Below are 21,834 nucleotides of genomic sequence, written 5' to 3'. Positions count from 1 at the left end.
ACAGTTATTTCAATATTTTTTAAAAAAGAAATAAGGCTGCCAGCAGGTCAGAACCTGTTTCTGTTATTACAGGGTATCTGCAGGGTTCAACAAATAAAACTTAAGACTTTTTAATGCCACTTTCAATTTAAGACAGAAAAAAACTGTCAATTTGGAGATAGTTGGGGGAACTTGCTGCATTACGATCAAGCATAACAAAAGCTGTGAACCCAGCTTTGAACCCCAAGATTGAGGCAAAAAAACTAGCTAGCTGGGGTACATTAGCAGCTGGTTGCAGTTAGCCTCAACCGCTTCGAGCGACAGAAAGATGTTTGCGTGCAGCTCAAACTTTTGCCTGACAGAGAAGTCCCACAAAAAAATTTTTTTTAAATCCTACATTAAACAAATAGTCCTGCCACAACAAAATTTAGGAACTGTGATTAACAAATTTAAGGCCAACATGCATTTTCCTAACGAATTTAAGACGTTTTAAGACCTAAACGTTAGACACACAAATGTCAGACTTTGTAAGGCAGTGTGGACACCCTAAATTATTTTTTGAAGCAGAACACTTAAACTCACCATGCTGGAGTGGACTGTGGCTTGCTCTATGTAACGGGCTATGCCGGTCACAAAGGCATTCCTGTCTTCAAAGTTGGTGTCAAAGTTAGCCTGCAGAAAAGAAGACAACGGAGTCGAGTTAGACACGGTGTGAAGTAGCAGGAGGATCATAGCGAGAAACAGTCGAGGGAGTACCTGGTACATGATGGAGGAGGGGGGCGGCTCGATGCATGGCTGCTGGTCCGGCAGAGGCAGCTCCTCCAGCAGGTCCACGTTGGACAGAGCATCCTCCAACGTCACGTGAGTTGTCATGGTAACAAGGCGTCACTCAAACAACACCTAGGTCTGAGAGGGAAACACTGAAGTAGGTATGTGAGCGGACTGCAAAGACGCATTGGGGAAGCAGATGTACTTTAAAGCAAGTGTGTAAAGTCAAGCTAGCTTCAGAAGGAACATCGTGTCGCAGTCGGCTTTTCCACTCGTTGTCCATTTTTGTTGTAAATTGTAATTTAATCTGGATAACATCCACCCTCCAGAAAGCAAACTTCCACACTCTCAAACCTCTGGCGGCTTTATTATCAAAAAGTAAGAGTCTGCATTTGCTAGGAAAAACACAGAGAGGTGATTTTGTAATGCTACCCGCACCAATCAGTTTCCAATACAAGATTCTCCAGCCAATTTAACATGGCATTTCGCATCTGCTGGTCTTCAATTTAACATTTGAGTAAAACAGATTTTAACAGCAACTACTCTCTCACACGACATGCAGCAAGCTCCAAATGTAAAAAAAATAAAATAATGATGGCTCATCTGAAGAAGGGTAGGAAAGTAGAGTTTGATTAATCAGACTAATCGAAAAAATCAAGTCGAATCAATTTTTGAAATATTCGCCCACAAAGTTGCAAATAAATATATACATTTTACATTCAAGATAGAATTAGATTCAAATGGTTCAAATTCAGCATTTTTCGCAATTTGGTTATTAATTGGTTAATCCAAAAAAACAATCAAAGGATTAAACTGTCTGAACAGTACTGATGTTAAGTCAAGCAGAAAGGGTTGAGGTGTTCACACGCTGATGTCAGAAGTGCTTTTTTAGCTGCATACTCTCCTACAAATCCAAAGAAATGCTATGCGGTTGCAATTTAGACAGTAGAATGTTTATTTTCTTATTTAAAAGAAAACTGAACTGCTTATTTGCATCGTTTGATGTCTTTCTAATATCATATAAAGGAGGATTATGTGGCTAAATGACAAATCAGCAGAATGTGCCCATTTCTTAAAATCAGATTAATCAATTAATCATCAAACTTAGACTTATTATATTGTAATTGCACAAAGACACATAAGTGAAATTGGCAATGAAATGTCATCGCTTGGCCACCGGAGCACACACGGCCAAAAAAACCAAACTGATAGGTTGATTGCTAAAATAATTGATAGGTCTAGTAAACGGTGGAGATCAGAAACTACTGGCCATTCTGATCAGTCTGTCTCTATTTAGAATCCATATCAAAATTAGTCAAAAGTCTCTCATCCACCACAATGTTTACTGATTAGCTCACTTCCTGCGTCTCATCTCCCTTCTGATAAGGAAGGGGAAAATTGTAGGTTATATTTGGAAGACTATCAAAAGCGCAAATGATTAAAAATCAAAATTAAGAGCAACCCTCTTAATCTTTACTTCACAACCAAACCCTCAAGGGTTTGGTTATGAAGCGGTTCCAAGTATTGCTTTATAAACACACAAAGTTAAAAACACACATCCGCTGTTCAAACTGTTTAAAACAAGACTGGAAGCATTTGATTGACGGATCAAAAGGACAACATTATTCCCGTTCTGAAGATATGCAGAGACGACGCTTCTCAGTCACACAAGATTTCCCCCTGACATGTCTAGACGGCTTCATTTCCGTTTTGTGAGACGTTCACGCACTGCGGAGGCCTCCAGCTCTGTCTGTTCATCCTGCACCTGCACCCCTTCCTCCCTGACTTTATGGCAACACCAGACAAACAAGCCAGGGCAGCAAGAAAAGGGGAAGAGGCCCCTCGCCGTATCCTTTTTTGCCTACCCGTTGGGCTTGTGTGGTTAAAGAAAGTCCTTCTTGAAATGCCAGAACCTGGAAATGTCAATAATCTGACAGAGGCGAGGAAGGCTCTGACAACGAATGACATTTGAACGCACCCATCGCACAAAGCTCTTCGGACCCGCTGACAAATGTGGGGTTTTTTTCTTTTGTTTGAAACCCTTAGCAAGCTGCGTTTCTGTCACCTACAGTAAATATTGAGTGTTATATAAATATGGAGACATAACCATGTCTTCACACAGCTATAGTTAACTTTTAGCATCTACAAAACCAAGTACAACAAAAGAAACAAATGATCATTCTGGCAATCATCCCACATTTATCACATGTCACTGTGGTTTTTTTTTTTTTTTTTTTTTGCCTGACCGAGCAGACAGTGCTGATAATCAGCTTAATATTCAAGGCCGGGGACGGCCCAAAGAGAGCCAGAGGGTCAGGAGGTAAACCACAAAGAAAAGAAAAAGAGGAAGGGCAAAAAAAAAAAAAGATCAAAGTCAGCTGACAAGCAACTTTACAGGACCCAGAAAATATTCAAGAAGGTCTTTTGATGTGTTTCTCAACGAGAATATTACAACACACTGTGGCCAACGTTGTTGTCGGCCGCGCCCTTATGCGCATGTCTACGAATGATCGGCAAGCGAAGCTAATGGGAGGTAGGTGGAGTTTCCTGTCAAGTCAAACTGTCAAACCTCACAAACACAAAGGGTAAAACGCCAAAGTAAACCACGTGGTTCAGAGCCGAAAACCAGATGACTGAGTCATTCAAGTACCAGTGGGAGAGATGCGCTCATTTGCATAAAGATTAGGCCCAACATTACAGGGATGGGAGTAGATTGTGATGTAAGCTAACGTCTATGTCTTCGTTTTATCTTTTGAATCACACACACCCAAAAATATAAATGTCTGTGTGTGAATTTTAAAGGAGCACAGTTGATGTTGGGGTTATCGCCAACAAGCTTATTCTGCTTGATTCTTTTGGTCTGTAGATTATTGGTTCGGACGACTAAAGTCTGAATGAGCAAATTAACAGTTTATCCATTTAACAAACAATTGCCTTTGCGGCCTGTTGGAGATCTGCACAGACCATCAATAGCTTGGGATGATCTTCTCCTCATGCTGGTCACCAGCTTGGTCGCACACTGCTGTGGGATGACATCCAAATCAATCAACACTTGTTCAGTGGGGGTCAGGGCAGGAGTGGGGGCAGGCCATTCCACCCTCCCACATTTTGAAGGCAGTCTCTAATCTCACTGTAGGAGTGAGAATTGAGGATGGAGTGACTATCAAATATCACTTAAGAGACATTTAGATTTGTAATTTAACGCCTTGAAATTGGGCCTCCGTCTCTTTAAAAAAACTCCGCCTTCAGGAAGTATCAAAACATTGCTCCTCCATGAGCCCTTTGACAGCCCGTTTTAGCTGTAAGTAGCTCGTATGATGAGCTCAGCTGATGCACAGTTCCACCTGGTGTTTGCTAATTGCTGCTGGCTAGTCTGTAGGAGCCGAGTGTGGGAATCGCAGGGGAGGGCTGTTCGTGAGGTGGACACTCTGTAGAATGAAAACTGCAGCTCCGAGGAGGAGCTTTGACCTCGAAGCCGCCGCTTGGCCCACCCAGGCGTTTTGCACAGCTGAATGGTTCCGACGGGAGATTAAAGGATTTCTCACACATGACATGAAAGAATCAAGGCAACACTCCAGGTATATTTTTGAGGAGGGAATACCAATACAACATGAAGTAAAGTTCAAAAAGGTTGTTTTTACAAAATACTCCTCCTTTAACGCAAACTAAAAGAGACTGTCAGTGTCTTTTAAGACTTTACATAGTTATATTTGACTATCCACAGATTACACAAAGTAAAGCATGTATCATGCAGCTAGCTCCAGGCACTATTTGTCCAGCTGACAAACACCCTCAGTGATACCAAAGTCCCATCTGTGCTTGGGGATACAGACACAGCCTAAACCCTGGCTTGGCTGAATAAACTTTCCCACCCTATACCAGACTGTGCTCAATAGTTAGTGTCTGTGCATCTCAGTGTGCATGTACATCCCTATAAAAGAAGAAGGGCCCCTTCATTCCCCTCCAGGCTCTTGGTAACAAAACTCAGCCTGCATCACGCAGGAACAGCTAAAGCAGGCAACGGAAAGAGCGAGTTTCTAACCAGAAATCTCACCGCCTAGATTGACGTTTAAAATGGTGTAAAAGTAACACCATTTCTTCAACCACAGACAAGCTGACGCTGTGACTACGGTTATATCAATATCTTGTGTAAGGTAACAGTAACACACACACAAAAAAAAGAGCGAGAGACTGAATACGAGTCGGGGTGGGAAAGGAACTCCGCTGTATGTTCTGGTTGACTATTTGACAGTCATCTGCTTTGCTGGGAAAAAGTATGTCAGTGCCAGCAGTGTCACTCCCCTTAATGGGATACCCCGCTCGCCTCAAGGCTAGCTCTGCATATACACGCAGTCATGCACTAAACAGAGCATGACCCCATCGTCCTGAAAGGAAGTGAGTATTTAAGAAAAAACAGCAGATGATTCCTCATATCACATCAACATCTGAGTGGTGTGCAGAGTGGAAGCAGGTACAGGACTCTGGTCTGCCCCAGATGTTTCACATGCCCCACTGTCATGGGAAAGACAAGCTGCGCCCCCAGGTTGTCATGATCTGCCATTTTCCGATCGATGAACATCACTTGAGTAACCGGGATAAGCTCAGCCTCCGTGACGGTCCGCTTCGTAAAACTGGTACGGTGACATTAAAACATCTGATCCTCACAGTCATTTTGCAGAAGTTTTTTAATTTGTTCCACTTGCTCTATTTACAGTAGCAGGAACAGGAACAACTACAACCGATGATATATATATATATATATATATATATACACGTCTCCTTCCCTTTTATTTTGGATAGTTTTCATATCAATGACATATCACTTATCCATTTTGCCTCTCAATTTACCTAAAATCACTAATACTAATTATTGTCAGTAATGCATGATAATTTTGAGTAGAAACGTGATAATGTGATTGTAGTCTTACAAAGGTTAAAGATAAAAATATCTAAGTCACATTGATTTTGATTTTAATCAAAAACCAGAAATTAGCCCCATTGCTGCTAAAATAACATTTGGACTGAGAGGTAAATTTATTTTATAATTAAATTAATACATGGACTTGGATGGAGATCAGCCAAATATACGACCAGCATAAGCACTGAGGTAGATTGTGACATTTAAATAATTGTTAATGGTACAAAGTCCCCTAAAATATGGCAGAAAAAATATCCTTTGCACCATTATAGTACAGATACAAGGAACGAGGAATCCATGCGTTCATGTTTTTAACACCAAATTCTGGTATCGTAGGGTGACGGGTTAACAATCATCACACGTTTAAAGTCACTTCAATCTCCATTCTTTGACATTCCTATGCTCGGTTTGAACCTCAGAAAGTTAACGCCATCACATCTGTGCAGCCAAATTGAATGGGCTGTTGCAATCTAACTGGTTGTTTGACCAGCTATTATAAATTTTGTTAATTATTCTTACTACCACTAGAGTTTTCATTATTATTAATATGATAAATATCATCATAGCATTGCTGACAGTTAGCCATTTTACCAACAAAAGAGTAATTTTACATGCAATGTCAATTACACTGAGCTGTTCTCAGTATTGTGTTTTACTACTTTCCTCGTTATTTTACCTGTTTGTGTTGCCATGGCGATTAAATTTCCCCACTGGAATCAATAAGAAAAGCTCATGAGTGTTTGGTTTTTTTTTTGCATGTACCACAATAAGCCTAGAAGCATTTGCAGCTCCTCTCTCTTTACACAGTGCTTGTTTACAGCTCGGAGGGTTTGCATAAGAGGCAGATTCACAGGCAGTAGGATGACAAAAAAAAAAATAAAGTAAAAAGCAGCAGCCGAGTTCATGTACGCGTTTATATGAAACGGAAGTAGGCCAGGTGAACCTTGTCTGTTCACAGGCCCGAACACCGGGTGTGATGGCCCTGAAAGCATCTGCATTGCACGGCCTGGTGGTTGAAGAGATCAGCCGGAGGAGGAGGAGGAGGGTGGAGGGAACAAGCCAGAGGGACAATTGCATGTAATATTCATGAAATGATATCAAATTTAAAAGGTGATCGAGAGTAGAGAATGCGTAATCGAGACATCCGGAGGACTCCATAACGCTTCGAGCTGTTTCCAGCTCCGGAGGGTGTCGTTTAGCCTTTACGTGCTCCATCATTCATGAGCGCACTTGCTGCACGGGAACCCTCTCCTCACCCCACCCATCTCAGCGTGAGAGCTACGATGCCGATGTAGGCTAACGGAGAGAGAGGAGAGAGTGTGTGTGTGTGTGTGGGGGGGGGGGGATCCCGTTCATGTAACCGTAAAAATCCGCGCCTCTATCTCCGGCTGCGGGTCGGTCTATGTTTTCCCTCCGCGCACGGAGCGGCGAGGAAGAAGCAGAAAGCAAACACGGAGTGAGGGGTTGGTGGTGGTGGGGGGTGTTGAAAAACAGCCACTCCAGTCTCCAGCCATCATCACTACCCAGCGCACATCCCCAGCCCCCGTTCATCTTCCTCTGCATCCATCGCTCCGTTTCTCACGTACCTGAAAATTGCATGTCCGTCTGGCCGACGAACAGGCGGGCGAGCGGGCGGGCGGTGTCGCGGTCTGCGACGGCAAGCCGACGATTCCTGGGTTTGCGATTCTGTTCCTGCTCCTCCGTTTTCTGTGCCGATTGATGCTCTAGTTTCGCTCAGTACCAGCCCCAGTGCTAATCCACCCCACACAAAGAGCAGAAAATGGCTGCAAGTGCATATTCTTAAAGGGACAGTCACAGTGGGGCGATGGATGATGAGGGGCCCCAGACACGCTGATCTCGCGTTCTCACTCTCGTTTGTGGGAACATTTAGTTTTCAACGCATTAAAAAATATAAAGTTTGACTGTTTGAACATTTGTTAAAGAGGAAATGAAGACACGTTCCCTCCCCCCACACTGGTTCACATTCTTCTCTAGTTGTTTTTGGCTTGTGGTTACCTTCAATCTAGAAGTAGATATAACACTAACGGTTTTATGGTGTTGCTGATGTCCGAAGCTGACTCAACATTGTATAGAACCTGGAGCAGAATCTGACTGACATTTATTTATGACTGTTAACTCATATCTAACGCCCTCTTACCCTCTTCTGCTAAATGCAATTAAATTGGGGTTAACTTACACCTTCTGTCGGCTACGAAAATTAGAAATATCTGATGATTGCGGTAAAAACAAACCACCAAAAAAAAATAAACATGCAAACCCAACAAAGTTCCCAAACAAACCAGGCCTCTCCTCTTTCAAAGAAAAAATAGGATTAAGATAGCTTTCTACATCCAAAGTGCATTTTTCTCTCACACACACACACACACACACACACACACACACACACACACACACACACACACACGCACCCACACACACACATATATATATATATATATATATATATATATATAAAGCTTGGTATACATTTCGATAACAATCATTTGTTAGGTAATGATATATTTATTGTAATGTTGATTATGTATATAGTGTCATTATAATGTATATTGCTGCAGTTTAGTGATTGTGTATCAATATACATTGTATATTAGGATTTTCTTTATGCAGAACCATATAATGCACAGATGATTTATAGGGTAAGGGGAGCTGAGTTAATAACTTTAAACTTCTTCCTGCTCCTTTTTGAATTGATTCTGGTACATCTTGTTTTCTCTTTTACTTGTTTTTATTTCTTCTATCTTTTTTTTATTTTGTTGACCGAAATTTTGTTAGAAGTAAACAAAAATCCTTTGATAGATATTTTTTGTCTCTAAGGTGCTGCAATATCACTTAAGTCCTTTGTGTTGCTTTGCTTACTCCCGTGTTTTGTTCCTTGCACGTTTCAGTTTCCAACCTTTTGCCCCTTTGAGTCTCAGCCTCAGCTTCCCTGCTTTCATTCTGCCACAGCTGTTCCACATTTCCTCTGATTACTTCATCTGGTTCCTTTGTCTTTTTTTTTTTTTTTTTTTTTGTTTTTGTTTTTTTGCTCCTGCTTCAGTTTTTAAGCTCTTGGTTTTTAATTATTATTTTTTTCTTTTTTGCTGAATGCCAGGGCCACATTATCGCTGCGTGCAATTCACAGGACAGAACCAGCTTTGACCGCGAACACTGTAGAGAGGTGAGTGGGTTAGAAGTGAGTAATTTCCTGCCTGACATGACGAATGAAACTGAATATTCAGTGGCAATCTATATCCTCTTTTCTTGTTGTTTATTTAGACTTGTCACTGTTTCTCCATATAGGAACAGACAAAGCTGAATTGAACTAGCCTTTTGTGGTTACAGATGCAGAGCTGATGTAAAAAAGGTCATGTGGTGAAGAAATAGCTCAAGAGTCTCCTTTAATGGAGTCATCTGATCGCGACGGCAGAAAATGTCCATTTCTGGTCATGTCCCATTGGGAGGAGAGACCCTGGAGCGATTTCTGTAAGGATCAGGTATTCCTTCTGGCCATAGAGTGCCTTGTGTAAAATTTACCCACAAAATAATGGAAACAAAGGCAATGTTAGGCAGTGAACTCACAAATGTTTTATCAAAATGATCCTGCCTGTTCAGTAACCACAGAGTAAATATTATGTTTATCTTTATCGGTCAACTTTATTAGACTTCTCAGAGTGGTTTGCAGAGTTAAAATGAAAATAAAGTGCAAAATCTACAAAAGTAAATTTTTGATTCATAATTACATTTACGTCACAAACCTTTTCGCAACCCAGGACAAAATAAATAAATAAATAAATAAAACAAATGTGTTTAAACATATTTTCAAATCTTCACTTGGTTCAGAGGTCAGACAAGGCAGCCAGTTCATGCAGGAGAACAGCAAAGGACGGACGATCTTCTGGTTTCTGAGAAACACAAACGATTACCAATGAGAGCTCTGAACTTGTACGGTTTGTGTGATTTGGCAGTTGTTTTACTGGACTCATTCCTACCTCCTTCCAGCACCACTCCATCAGCGAATAGACAGCGTTTGGGGCCAGACGAGGCTTCAGGAGCCTCAAGCCTGCATTTAGGGACTCCACGACCTCTGCGTTCGTCCGGTTCTCGTAGGGAAGACGTCCTTCGTTGTAAATCTCCCACATGAGTACACCTGTTAACGGTTTAACAGCCACGGTCAAGTTGTCTTCTGACATGAAAACCTGTAAAATCAATTTGATTCAAAGCAACAACAAAAACCCAACTCTATCATCGAGTAATAAAATACTGTAATCTTCTTGCTGCAGTCTAACAGTATTTCTACAAACAATTGGGGTTTTTAAACCAGTCATTCTCGAGTGATCTATTCAGCACAAACTAAAGTTACTCATATTTGCCACATATCCCCTAACTAATACAATTATAACACAAAGTTCGTGTACAGTTGGGACATTTGGTTCACAAGATATCCTTATATGCTGATGATGTGGTTGTCTATCTTCCTGTCTTCCTAATTTAGTCCATCCCAATTATTATTGCTATTATTTTTTTGGATAATTTCAATTCTATTAGAGAAGTTGTCAGTTCTTGATTATATAGCAGAAAATGGCAAAATCCTAAATGAACGGTGGAAAGGAGAGATTGCATTCTGTGTTGCGTTGGAAACACTGAGCTACATGACTAGAGGAGAAGCGTATGTTACAAATGGTGACTCATTGGCAATCTTCTACCCACTTCGCATCAGTTTGTCGCAATGACATCAGAGCACTTAATATTTTCTTTTTCTGACACAACCCCTGTTAGCACTTAAGGACAGGCATCTTCAAATCCAGGCCTTTTTCAAACTTTTACATGTGTCTCTGCTTCAACACACCTAAGTCATTAACGATGTCATTAATAGGAGTTTGGAAAACTTGACTGCATATGAGGAGGTAATTCAACCATTTGATTTAAGTGCGTAGAATCAGGGACACACTTAAACCAAATGGCTAAATTTGAAGACCCCTGTTTTAGGACATCTTTGTTCTTTTTCTGAGGCATTGTAAAGGGCTAGGATATGTCATATAGTAGCTCTTAACAAACACCATAACAAGAACAATTACAGGCACTCAGGCTTGTTCTTGCAAAAACCGTGAAAATATATATTTTTAAAAAAAACTTCCCCCAGAAGCTCTATATTTTCCCTACTTGTGTTTTGCCAAACACTAGTCATGATTCTCTTTCAACATTGGGGACATCTTATGCCTTCTATTTTGAAACAAACTTTCATTAATAAAAAAATAAACAAAACAAAAAAAACATGCTCGATGTTCCAAATATTTTGTACAATGATCTTGAAAAATCGCATATGTCTGTGTGAACATTTGTCCAATAATCCTCATTATGCCGGAGTCAGGCTGTTCTAATAGGAGCTATTGCATATTCTTTTTTTCATCCATGCTGATCCAGAGTTGTGTTGGTCTGCATGACAAGTAAAGTCCTAATAGTTTTACCGCTGATTCCACAAAATCTGCTGACATTGCACAAGACTTTCATCTTTTTAATTTGCATGTTAGGAAATGTGAGTTCATATAGAAGACTTCCCTTTTTTAAAGAATAACAGCCGTATTCTGTGGCAAACAGAATACAGCTGTTTACCACAAATAATTCCAAGCTTTGACTAAATGAACCACCAGACCTGGAGAAAAAGTCTGAATTAATCTGTTTTCCTTTAGTAGAGTTTCAGTTAAATTAAAATTAATGGTTTATAGAATTGGTAAAAACGCTCTCGTTCCCAAAGTGATTCTATGATTTCTTAACTTTTTAGCAGGATAAATGCCAAATTGCTAACAATATTAAGACTATTTGTATTTCAGAAATAAATGTACTTTCTATTGTTTTATTGACTCACCTTTTCTTATGGACCTTCGAAGGAAATATATCTTGTGTCCTATTTAACTTGCAGTTTGGTCTTACATTGAATTCAACACCAGTAAAATATGTGCAACCAGTAAAAAAAAAAAAAAAGATGTTAATTTATTCTACAGTCAAATAACCTGCAAAACTGCTTTGAAGGCTGCAAAAAGTGGTAGAAGAGACGTTCTGACGCTTAAAAATAGTCAGCCTAAAGAAACAAGAACAAAACTGAAAGGTTGAGCAATAGACCACACACCAAATGACCAGATGTCAGACTTGCTGCTGAACTTTGAGTATTTGATGACCTCTGGAGCTGACCACTTGACAGGGAACTTGGAGCCTTGGGAGCTTGTGTATTGATCATCAAGAACAAACCTTCAACGCACAATAGGTGGACAAAAAAAAGAAAAAAGACAGCATTATACACACACTGTACAATGATACAGCAAAGGAGTTTTAGCAACTATGACGGCAGCCCACCTGGTCATGCCAAAATCAGACACTTTCACCTCATTGTTTTTTGTGACAAGACAGTTCCTTGCAGCCTGTAAAAGCAAAGACATAAGAAATTCTTGACACGCCAATGGGATACGAAAAAGCCAGAAAACTCGATTTTTCCTTTGGCGCACCAGATCTCTGTGGATGAAGTTGGAGCTCTCCAGGTAAGCCATCCCCTCGCTGACATCCAGGCACATTCCCAGCATCAGATCCTGAGACAAACGGCCTTTCTTCTCCCGCAAATAAGCTGACAAACAGCCGCTCTCCATGTATTCGAACACCAGACACATGGGGGAGCGTTGGGTGCACACGCCGTACAGCTGCACGAGCTTACAGTGAGACAACCTCCTGTTGAAGCACACACACACACAGGCCCACACGCACGCCCGCACACACACACACGCACACAGGTCAGATAACTACTTTAATGGCACACCCAAGTCAAGCAAAGGTTATACTTACATCATAACCTTTGCCTCTTCTTTAAAGTCCTCGTCAGTCATGCAGTCCTCTCTAACCATCTTCACCGCCACTTTCCTGTCCTTCCATTTCCCCTCCAACACCAGTCCAAACTGGCCACTGCCGATCTCCTGACCCAGGTTCAGCTCCTCCGGGTCTATCTCCCATTGATCTGTTGAGATCACCAAACAGGTGATGAAGAACTGCACTAATGATGCTGTTCACGTACGTAATGCATAACTCCATGTATGTTTACAAAAATCTTGTTTCTAGTCATTAGACGACAATTAAATTTAGTTTTTTTTTTTTTTTTCGCTTTTCATTTTTGTCAGGCTTTTCTTTAACAGTGTGATCTTGTAAAGTGATTAAAGGTCAATGTTTCTTTCTTTGGGGTTGTTTTTTTTTCTTCTAATTTTATAAAGTGAAGCAGGGGAAATACATATTACTTAGTGTCCTTTACGAGGACAGAAATCACGAGGCCCTAGAAATGTATTTTTTCATTCCAGGTGCAAAGAACAAGAACACATTCTGGCTACAACATTTTATACGTCACAAGACCTCAGGTGAAGAACTCCTGAGAAATCCACTTCCACCGCAGAATTTGCCGGTGTATTAAGTACACTAATTTTAAAACACATTTGTGGAACATGTCACAAGAAGAAAGCTTTTGCCCAGAGAATTTTTTAAGAGCAAGTTGCATGTACTCCTAAACCAAGGCTGGACAGATTATGTTTTTGTCTGAGTTCGTCTTTATGTGTAAAAGCCCACTTTCAAGTCTTACAAAAAAAAAGCAAGACTTCAAAAATGATAGCAAATGACTAAACTATGCAAAGTTTATATAGGTGAGACATTATAAAGCCTGCTCACAAGTAAAAAAAAAAAGTCATGAGTTACCCAGCTGTCTAGTTAAATGGTAACATAGTTTTACACAAAAACATTATGAAGAAAATGTGTTTTGGTCATTTCAGTCCTTCACCTTTCTGCAAAAAAAATTGTTTTAACTGCAGTTTTTTACATACAAGGTAAAAATGTGGTAAATATGTTGGAATAATATGATAGATAAACTGTGACAAAATTGTGTTTTTATAGTCAAGAAATGGTGGTACAAAGATGACAAATTGGCCAGAAAGGCAAATGGCTGAATTAAGCTCTAAATATGATTTGATTCTAGTGTTTTAGATCTTAAATTTAGTAGGAGAACATGTAAAAAACCATGTAAAAAATTATTTCTATTTAGAAGTCACAACAAAGCCAGACTTCAACTCTGGTTCCAAAGGCTCACAGCCCTGCATGTTTTAAACGTCTCCCTGCTTCAACAAACCCGGTTCAGATGAATGTAGTTCAGCAAAATCCTGTTGAATTTTATTTCTATTCAGATCTTATGAGTTGAAAATTTTGGAAATCTCAAACAGAGTTTTTGTCATTTTCCCTCCACAAGTACCTCATTGTTTTATACGTGTTCACGCATATTTAGGTGAACAAGCTTTCATTTTGTCAGAATGAAATAATAGGAAAGAGCAGACAAATAAAATCTGGTAGAGAACACGAAAGACCACTTTGCTCCAGCATGACTGCAAATCTAGCAAAACCCAAGCACAGATCAACTGTTGGAGTGCCGTCCTTTGAATAAACCACAAGAGGTCAGCAAAATCCACACATTTTGTCAGTAGAGGACGGTCACTGAGTTCAGGTTAAGTTTATGCAACGGCACATCATCCAACCTGTTAAGTGGCCAGCAGTTTCCTGTGAGCTGTGCTCTCCTTTAGAGACGGCGTGTCTCAGTCTTGTTATCAGACCTGCCAGGGAAACGATTTGCACCCATCAGAGTTACGCAACAACAATTTTGAGAGGCATGTACATTTTACCCTGAGTCATAGATTTTTGCCCCGCTATCTTATGTAATGATAAATTCCTCCTTGTATGTCAGCAACAAATATCAGAGCAGATGCTTACCAGCAGCATTGTGTTGGTGGTAATTGATCAGCTCAGGAATGGTGCTGAACAGGTACTTCTCTGCCAAGTAAAACGCTTTCTTCTCCGTGTCTGTCCGTCTTATTTGGTAATGTTTCACTCTGGGGTTCTTCTCTCCATTAGACCTAAGCATGACAAACGTTTCAACACAAACGACAGTATACATCTACCATGCTTTCTGCATAGTGCCATGAAAAAGTAGTTGCCCCTTCACAAATTCCTTGCATTACTGGATTTGTTTTTGCCACAAAAATTGTTTTAGATCATCAAACAAATCTTATTGTCATACAGTGACAACTTGAGAACAAAAAGTAGTGCTTACATTATGATTTCATTCATTTCCTGATCTCAACACCAGAACATCCTAAATTACAATGATCCACCAACAGTTGAGGACTTTAAGAATCAAGTCGACCTCTGACTGGTTTAAAAATAGGAAGGTTTGAGACTGGCCTAATCAAAGTCTGGACTTACATCTATTTGAGATGCAACAGTTTCACCTTGAACAACAACAAAACAATATTTAATGATCTGAAACATTTGAGCAAAACCAAAAAAAAACCCCAAGTCTGACAACTAAGGAGGCAGATATATTTTAAAGCACTTCAATGAACAAATTGCCATATTTGGAAACTACAGTAAAATGAATAAATAATAACAAGAGAGTTAACTTACCCAGGAGCTTTTGTGAAAACTGACACCGTGTAGACCCCCACCTGTCTTGAGTCACGCACCATGAACGCGCCTTCTTTTCCCTGAGCCCAAAACATCAAAATCACATGAAAGTTCACACCATGCCCAACCCAAAACGGTCCAAATCGTGCTTTTTAAATTCTGTCTCCAGCTCGGATGACACTTCCAGTTCTTTGAGAAGCAGATGTTGAAGCTGGAGATGGACAGTTTTTTGTTGTTTTTTTTTGTTCCCCCCTTCCGCTTGCAAAGCACAGCAAAGCAATCGACGGCAGGAAATTCAACATTGGAGGAAACACTGTGGTTGTGAGAATTTTTTCATGTCCCACTGTCTTGTCAGACTGTCAGTTTGCAGGTGCGTTAATTTTGCAAAAGCAAAATCGCTGTAGGTGGCACAGTCACAACAAAAGTGCATTCCCCCCTTCCCCCCCAAACCCAGCAGGAGCAACTTGTTGCTTATCGAGATTAGGTATTATTTAGAAAACGAGTGACTTTTTTTTTCTGATGTCAAATTTGTCAACTTTTCACCTCTTTCAACAGCAATTCCTCTGCCTCCCATCTGCTGATGTGTTTATTGTACCATCTGCAGAAAAGGACAGGATGATATGACCCAAACTGGTTATACAAAGAGCAAACGAGGACTTACACAGACATATTTTGCGGCCAAAGTGGGCAGAGGGAGGAAAAGTGAACTCACTCAAATCGCTCAAAGTTCTTGCCGTTTTTCTCAGCTACAAACGTGCTTGGCACAAACCCCGCGTTTCTGTTTCAGGGGTCAAGGAAACAAAAAGAAGTCCATGAAAATTGAGTTTAAAGAACAAACACACGCACAAGACGGCTGTGGCGTCATGATGAAGCCCTACCCCCTGTCATCCTGCACAGTCCACCAGTCTGAGTGGGAGCTGTTGATCAGCCGATACTCCTGGTCTTTCTGAAGAGGCAAATCATCGTCTCTCTGCGGTGCGTAGTCTTGCAGAGCGATGACCATCTGATCTCCTGAATCATTCAGCCCCATCTGCCCAAGAGAAGACGAGCTAAGCGTCAGCGCGGTGCCGTCGAATCAAAAGAAAATTCTGGTAAAATGAGCGAGAATTTATCAAACAGTTCGAAGTGAAAGAAGGTTTTTTTAGCTACTGATTCGCTACCGCTGAGGTGAACTTTAGATCTGTACATACGGGAAAAAGCCCAGCAATCACATAATGCGAGCAATAAAAGATAACTCACTGAGTAACATGCACACGTAAACGTCATTGCAGAGCGTGCCCTCCTATCATTGATTAGATGAGAAATAGCTGGATTATAAACAACTAATGTGAACTGACAAACTAGAGTTAACAGAAACAAACGGAAAAAAAACTCAACAAGTTCTGCACTATTTTTTTTTTTGACTCGACACCCTTTTGAACAATATTCGGAGCACAGGTAAGCTTTAGAGAGTGATACCTCTGGATCCGGTAGCTGAGGAAGAGGCTTTTTAGAAGCTGTGGGGACACAAGACATCTTACATCAGCTGAAAATTCAAAACAGGACTTTCTGGAAAGGAAATATGTAAGCAAGAAAGATCAAATTAATGGAATTTTTGTTGAGGAAGTTTTCATAATTACTTTGTCACATTTTAACCACATACTTCTGCTAATTTTAATTTACATTTTATTCATGACAAAGGAACACAAAGTGGCAGATAATTATTTTATTTTATTTTTTAAAGATCACAGTCCAAATTCTAAACCCTAATGCGTCGACGCTACACTCAGGCTCCCACAGCTGCTCTTCAAGAAATGTACTTAAGTAAGAGTGACACTAGTTCGACATATATTATTCATCTAAACGTTAAAAGAAGTCATTTGAGAAATTACTCCGATTAAGAGTATAAAGTATCTGGTTAAATGCCTACTCAAAAACTAAGCAACTGATCAGAACGTTTGATTCAATATTGAAAAAATATGTAATTAGACATACAAAAAGAAAAAGTTATGTTTAAATTCAGTTATTTTTAAAGATTAAACTAAAAGAATAAAAATAATTGATGTGATTACAAGTTAACTATTTCAGGCAAAAGAAACAGTTTTTCCAATATATATATTTTATCTAAAACCTATGAAACTAAGTAATGTATACATGTTAAAACAAGGTATTGGTGCTGCAATACGACCCACGTATTGAGGCTCCCGTCCTCGTGGGGGTGGTCGCAGGTTCGATTCCCCGCCTGGCAACATTTGCCGCATCTCTTCCCCCTCTCTCATTACCCTGTTTCCTGTCAAACTACTTTCAAATAAAGGCCACTAGAGCCAATAAAACCTTAAAAAACAAAAACAAGGTAAAGTACTTCCAGGGAGAATATGTAATGATTGCTGTCTCTTCACTTCACCTCCAACAGACTCAGCAGATAGGAAATGACAATATAACAATTTGGTAACACTTTGACGGGTTGTGAATAAGACTGTCATGACAACGTCATAAGCATGACATGAACATGTAACATGTACTGTAAGTCTTCATGAATATTTATGACTGTTGTCATAAAGTGTCATTCAATAAATCATCACACTTTTAGTACAAAGTTGACATTATTCAAACTGTCTTTGTCATGACAACTTGACATTAACCAAGAAATCATGATCTGACATAAATTTTGTTATAAAAGTATTACTGATTAAACTTTAAAAACTATGTAGCTTTATGTTATTAAAGGTAAAGTTTAATCAGTAATACTTTTCTAAACAAATTTATGTCAGATCATAAATTTGACATTATTCAAAGTTGACATTTTGAATAATATCAACTTTGTACTAAAAGTGTCATGATTTACCGAATGACACTTTATGACAACAGTCATAAATATTCATGAAGACTTACGTGACAGGCGTTATGTTATGTTTGTGACGGTGTCACGACAGTCTTATTCACAACCCGTCAAAGCGTTACCAACAATTAACCTTTTATGCAAATGACAAATCTCACTTAAACTATCTGCAACCTGATGCTTTTTTTTTGTTAAAAGCAAGCTTGTTCTTCATTCAGTGAAGTTGTCACAGTGGGTTGAGGAGCCAGAACTGTAATTAATATTATAATACTGTAATATTATGATACTATTACACATGTGCAGAACAACTACTCCTAAAAGTTTTCATTTATTTATTTGTATTATTCTACTGATAAACTAACCAGCTATCCAGTCTGTGCTGGAACAAATGAACTTTCCCTATAGCATCCTGCTCCAACCTCCATTTTTTATTTATTTATTTATTTTTTTTACAGAATAAATATAGAGCTTAGGGCACTAAGTCCAGCAAATGTTGTACAGGAAATAAACATGTCACATTTTGCAAGCTAGATATGATTACGGGTGCAATGATTGCAGTTTCCTGGAGATTGTGATCTGCCTGATCAATGTTGGCTGATACCCATTTTTTTATCTTAAAAGTTGCCAAATATATCAACAAAGTCGATAAGTTGGCAGCGCTTAGGTGATTATTGAAAAACATGTACGTGCAGATGTGACCAGTAAATGAAAACAATGAATCCAGATTTGGACTCTGAAAAGCAGGACGATTCAAAAACTCATGCCTGGGCAAAAGAGCACAAAAACCAGACCTTGGCTAGAGCAGCCTCTATAATGCAAAATTTTACAAAAACATTTTTGACACTGCTTTTACATTTGCCATAAGTCACCTTTGATTGGAGAGAGAGCTAAATCAGGGGTTGATATATTCGTCGCAGAGTGACCAGAGACCACCAATTCGAGTTCATGACAAATTATTTTCCTTCACGATTATGGATAATGTCTAAGATGGGGCATAATCAGACATTGCAAACCAGCTTAAGTTTTCCGACATGCATTACGTTGTGCATGTCAACCAAAAAAAGTATTTCTGATCTCATGGGACCAAATGTTTTGCTGATTCACCTACATCACCTGAGGCAAACTGCAAACGTGACTTCCCATGGCCTTTTTTCAACAGCGACTTTCTACTTTCCTCATTTCTATAAAGCCTACATACTGTGTAGCCATAAATGTCCTGGAGACAGAATGTCAGAAGCTCTTTGCATCATCGATTACTGCTTATTTTGATCTTCAGATAGGTTTCACGCACGGCCAAATCTTCTAATGTTGAGGTTTGTTGTTGTAATGGGACAAAATGTAGAGAAAAGTTCAAGCCACTGCATTTAATCACACATTCAAAAGCTCACAGAAAATTGTTGTTATTATTTTTTCTGAAGCTTATTATTTATTATCTGTTTATGTGTCTGTGTTTAAAACAGTTATGTAACGCCTTGTCGAAAACGTGCATTTAACAAGGAGGCGAAGAAGAAACAAAAACGAACCGTAACCCTCAGGGTCGTAGAGTTGACAGCCCGACGCCAGTTTCTCATTTTGTTGGCAGCACCTCCATTTTCCTTCCATCCAGAAGTTTGGGTGGAACTTTGGAACCAAGCTGTTGTGTTTCGTCTCTGCATTAAGTAGGAAAAAACAAAACCCATTGCAAGCAGCTGTCAAGTACCAAATTTGAATGAATTTGTGCCATTCTAATTTGTGACTATTTGTCAGTGAAGAAACAAATTACCCTCTTTAAGAGCTCGGACCCATCGCTGACGGCAGTCGTTGTCTGGCGCAAATATGTAGAGGTAATAATTGTCATGAAAAACCTGCAAAGACATCGGGGTGTTTTTTTGTTTTTTTTGTAACTTTTGCATATAATACACGCAGTGTATATTTGTGAAATTACCGCGTTTACCTGAAAGGGGTACTTGTAATTGCATGGTATAGGGGCGTCACTCAACACGATCTCCACACACTTAATCCTGGACAGTTCGATGCAACCTTTCAGCATGGGTTTTTTCTGAAAGAACATTGCTCTCCGCGTTATGCGCAGCATACATCGTCTGGGGCAAGCCATTGAAATCGCGACTGGCATTCAAAATACTACATTTCCACACCAAGCCCCCTTGATGTCAATGTGAAAATGAAGTCAAGTGAGGACTTACCCCGGGACGACGTTCAGAATACTTCAGGTCTTGAGTATCTAGCACAAAGAACCTCTCTTTGTAGTTACTCGGTGACGTTCTTTTCTTTTGTTGAGATTTTTTAATCATAGTTCCCTTCAAAATCACCCTGGGGAACATTTTAACAGCTTCGAAGAACGCAGCGCGCAGCACTGGATGGTTTTGTCATGGGTTCGAGTTTCAGTGTGCCTCGCAGCGACAGGAAAAAAAAAAAAAGTTGTGGATGATAACTTTCTAGATGCGTGGAGCTTCCGGCATGAAGCTGCAGCACACAGTCAACCACATCCTTGCGGCATCAAATAGATTGTACAAAATGACACACAACACACATATGCATGCACTTTTACTTAAATGTGTTGAAAGGAAATATTTTCTGAAATGCTAAACCGAAAACTAACTCTTTAAATGTATTTAGGGAATAATCACCACCAAAAAACAAGCATGTTAATGATGATATTTCTTAAGCAGGGCAGAAATAGTTTGTCTGTGTAAATTACATGTTACACAACTATTTGTGTGTGTTTGTGTCCGTGTTTGTCAGGGTGTAAAAATTATAACAATTGGACATGGATATTTTAATATCAGTTTCAGCAAAAATAGTTGTAAATAAATCACTTTAAAACTAACAAAAAATTATATAAATCAATAACACTTCCTGCAAAGTAGGAAAAAAGAGGCATATCACATCATTGGGACAGTGCTGCTCTGCAAGTGTTTTAGAAATATGAGTCATTCATGTTGCATTCTTATTGCTAAGCACAGACTTAAAAAAATGTCTAAAGCACTATATAAAATAACCGACACCGCAAAAATCTGAGAAATTATGTATTTCTTTAGGTAGCTCAAATGTACAAAACTTTTATGTTTTGAATGTTTTGGTTTACAGATTAATTTCCTAAACTATTAGACACCTTTATTTTACTACTATATGGCATCGTTGGTTTGTTGTGGAGAATATAAAAGTAAAGTCAATTGGACACTGAAATGATTTTTGCATTTTGATTTTAAGACAATACTAAGAATTTTTGTGGCCCATGAGTGCTTTCAACTTTACAATGACAATCATGGCAAAAAAAAAATAAAAAATTGGATGCATCTGAGATACAAGTTTGTAAATAAAAGTGCCAGGACTTTTTGAATAACGTCCTTCGGAATGATGAGTGTAAAACTGAATTATCTGGACATAGTGTGCTTGGTATAAACTTGATGCAGCGTTCCAGGAAAGCTATCTTATGCCAACTGTGAAGCATGGAGGTGGACGTGTCATGGTTTGGGGATGCTTTACTGGAGCATGTCAAAAAGTGATGAGTGGGGCAAACTTTCCTCAGAATAAAAGGACAGACTGATAGTTACAATAAGCTGCATTCTGAATATGTTTCAGAGCATAGAAGAGTCTAGGGTGTCTGAACCCTCACTTTGAAATCCTTAGAATCCACATCTTTGTTGATTTCCTTTGTTTAATAAGAGGCCAAAGTTAACATTATGCAATTATTTTTGAGCTCTCTTTTATTCAGAGACAAATCACAGATAAAAAATATATATTTGAACATTTCTTTACTCTTTAGTCTTAAATTATGCCTCTGGAATTAAACGTGATTTATAAAATGCTTTTTACACTTTTTGCAAGGGTACCACTGTGGCTGGTGTTGTTGCACTGGCTAAAAATAAACAATATTTGC

General features: G+C 39.3%; 2 protein-coding genes across 3 annotated transcripts in view; both read right to left on the bottom strand.

The window, feature by feature from the left end:
- Window positions 1-7,447, bottom strand: part of cyfip2 (cytoplasmic FMR1 interacting protein 2) — a 29,308-nt gene extending 21,861 nt beyond the window's left edge. For both annotated transcript variants that reach the window (XM_023328531.1, XM_023328532.1), the window contains exons 1-3: window positions 7,252-7,447; window positions 736-885; window positions 562-651 (exon numbers count right to left, since the gene is read on the bottom strand). In XM_023328531.1, the coding sequence (XP_023184299.1) occupies window positions 562-651; window positions 736-852 (207 nt within the window). In that variant the 5' untranslated portion in view covers window positions 853-885; window positions 7,252-7,447. The remainder of the gene's footprint in view (window positions 1-561; window positions 652-735; window positions 886-7,251) is intronic.
- A 1,852-nt stretch (window positions 7,448-9,299) lies between these two features.
- On the bottom strand, window positions 9,300-20,345 carry itk (IL2 inducible T cell kinase). Its single transcript, XM_023329119.1, has 17 exons — window positions 20,138-20,345; window positions 19,888-19,992; window positions 19,717-19,798; window positions 19,478-19,603; window positions 16,595-16,632; window positions 16,015-16,166; window positions 15,849-15,914; window positions 15,680-15,734; window positions 15,137-15,216; window positions 14,444-14,586; window positions 14,212-14,286; window positions 12,494-12,662; window positions 12,163-12,379; window positions 12,014-12,078; window positions 11,790-11,908; window positions 9,655-9,812; window positions 9,300-9,567 (listed from the first exon to the last, which is right to left on the bottom strand). The coding sequence occupies exons 1-17, from the start codon at window positions 20,273-20,275 to the stop codon at window positions 9,502-9,504; spliced, it is 1,854 nt and encodes a 617-aa protein (XP_023184887.1). The 5' UTR covers window positions 20,276-20,345; the 3' UTR covers window positions 9,300-9,501.
- Between the last annotated feature and the right edge of the window lie 1,489 nt (window positions 20,346-21,834).

Source organism: Xiphophorus maculatus, chromosome 23 (genome assembly GCF_002775205.1).
Source record: "Xiphophorus maculatus strain JP 163 A chromosome 23, X_maculatus-5.0-male, whole genome shotgun sequence".
Lineage (NCBI taxonomy): Eukaryota > Metazoa > Chordata > Actinopteri > Cyprinodontiformes > Poeciliidae > Xiphophorus > Xiphophorus maculatus.
This window is presented reverse-complemented; position numbering and strand designations above follow the sequence as displayed.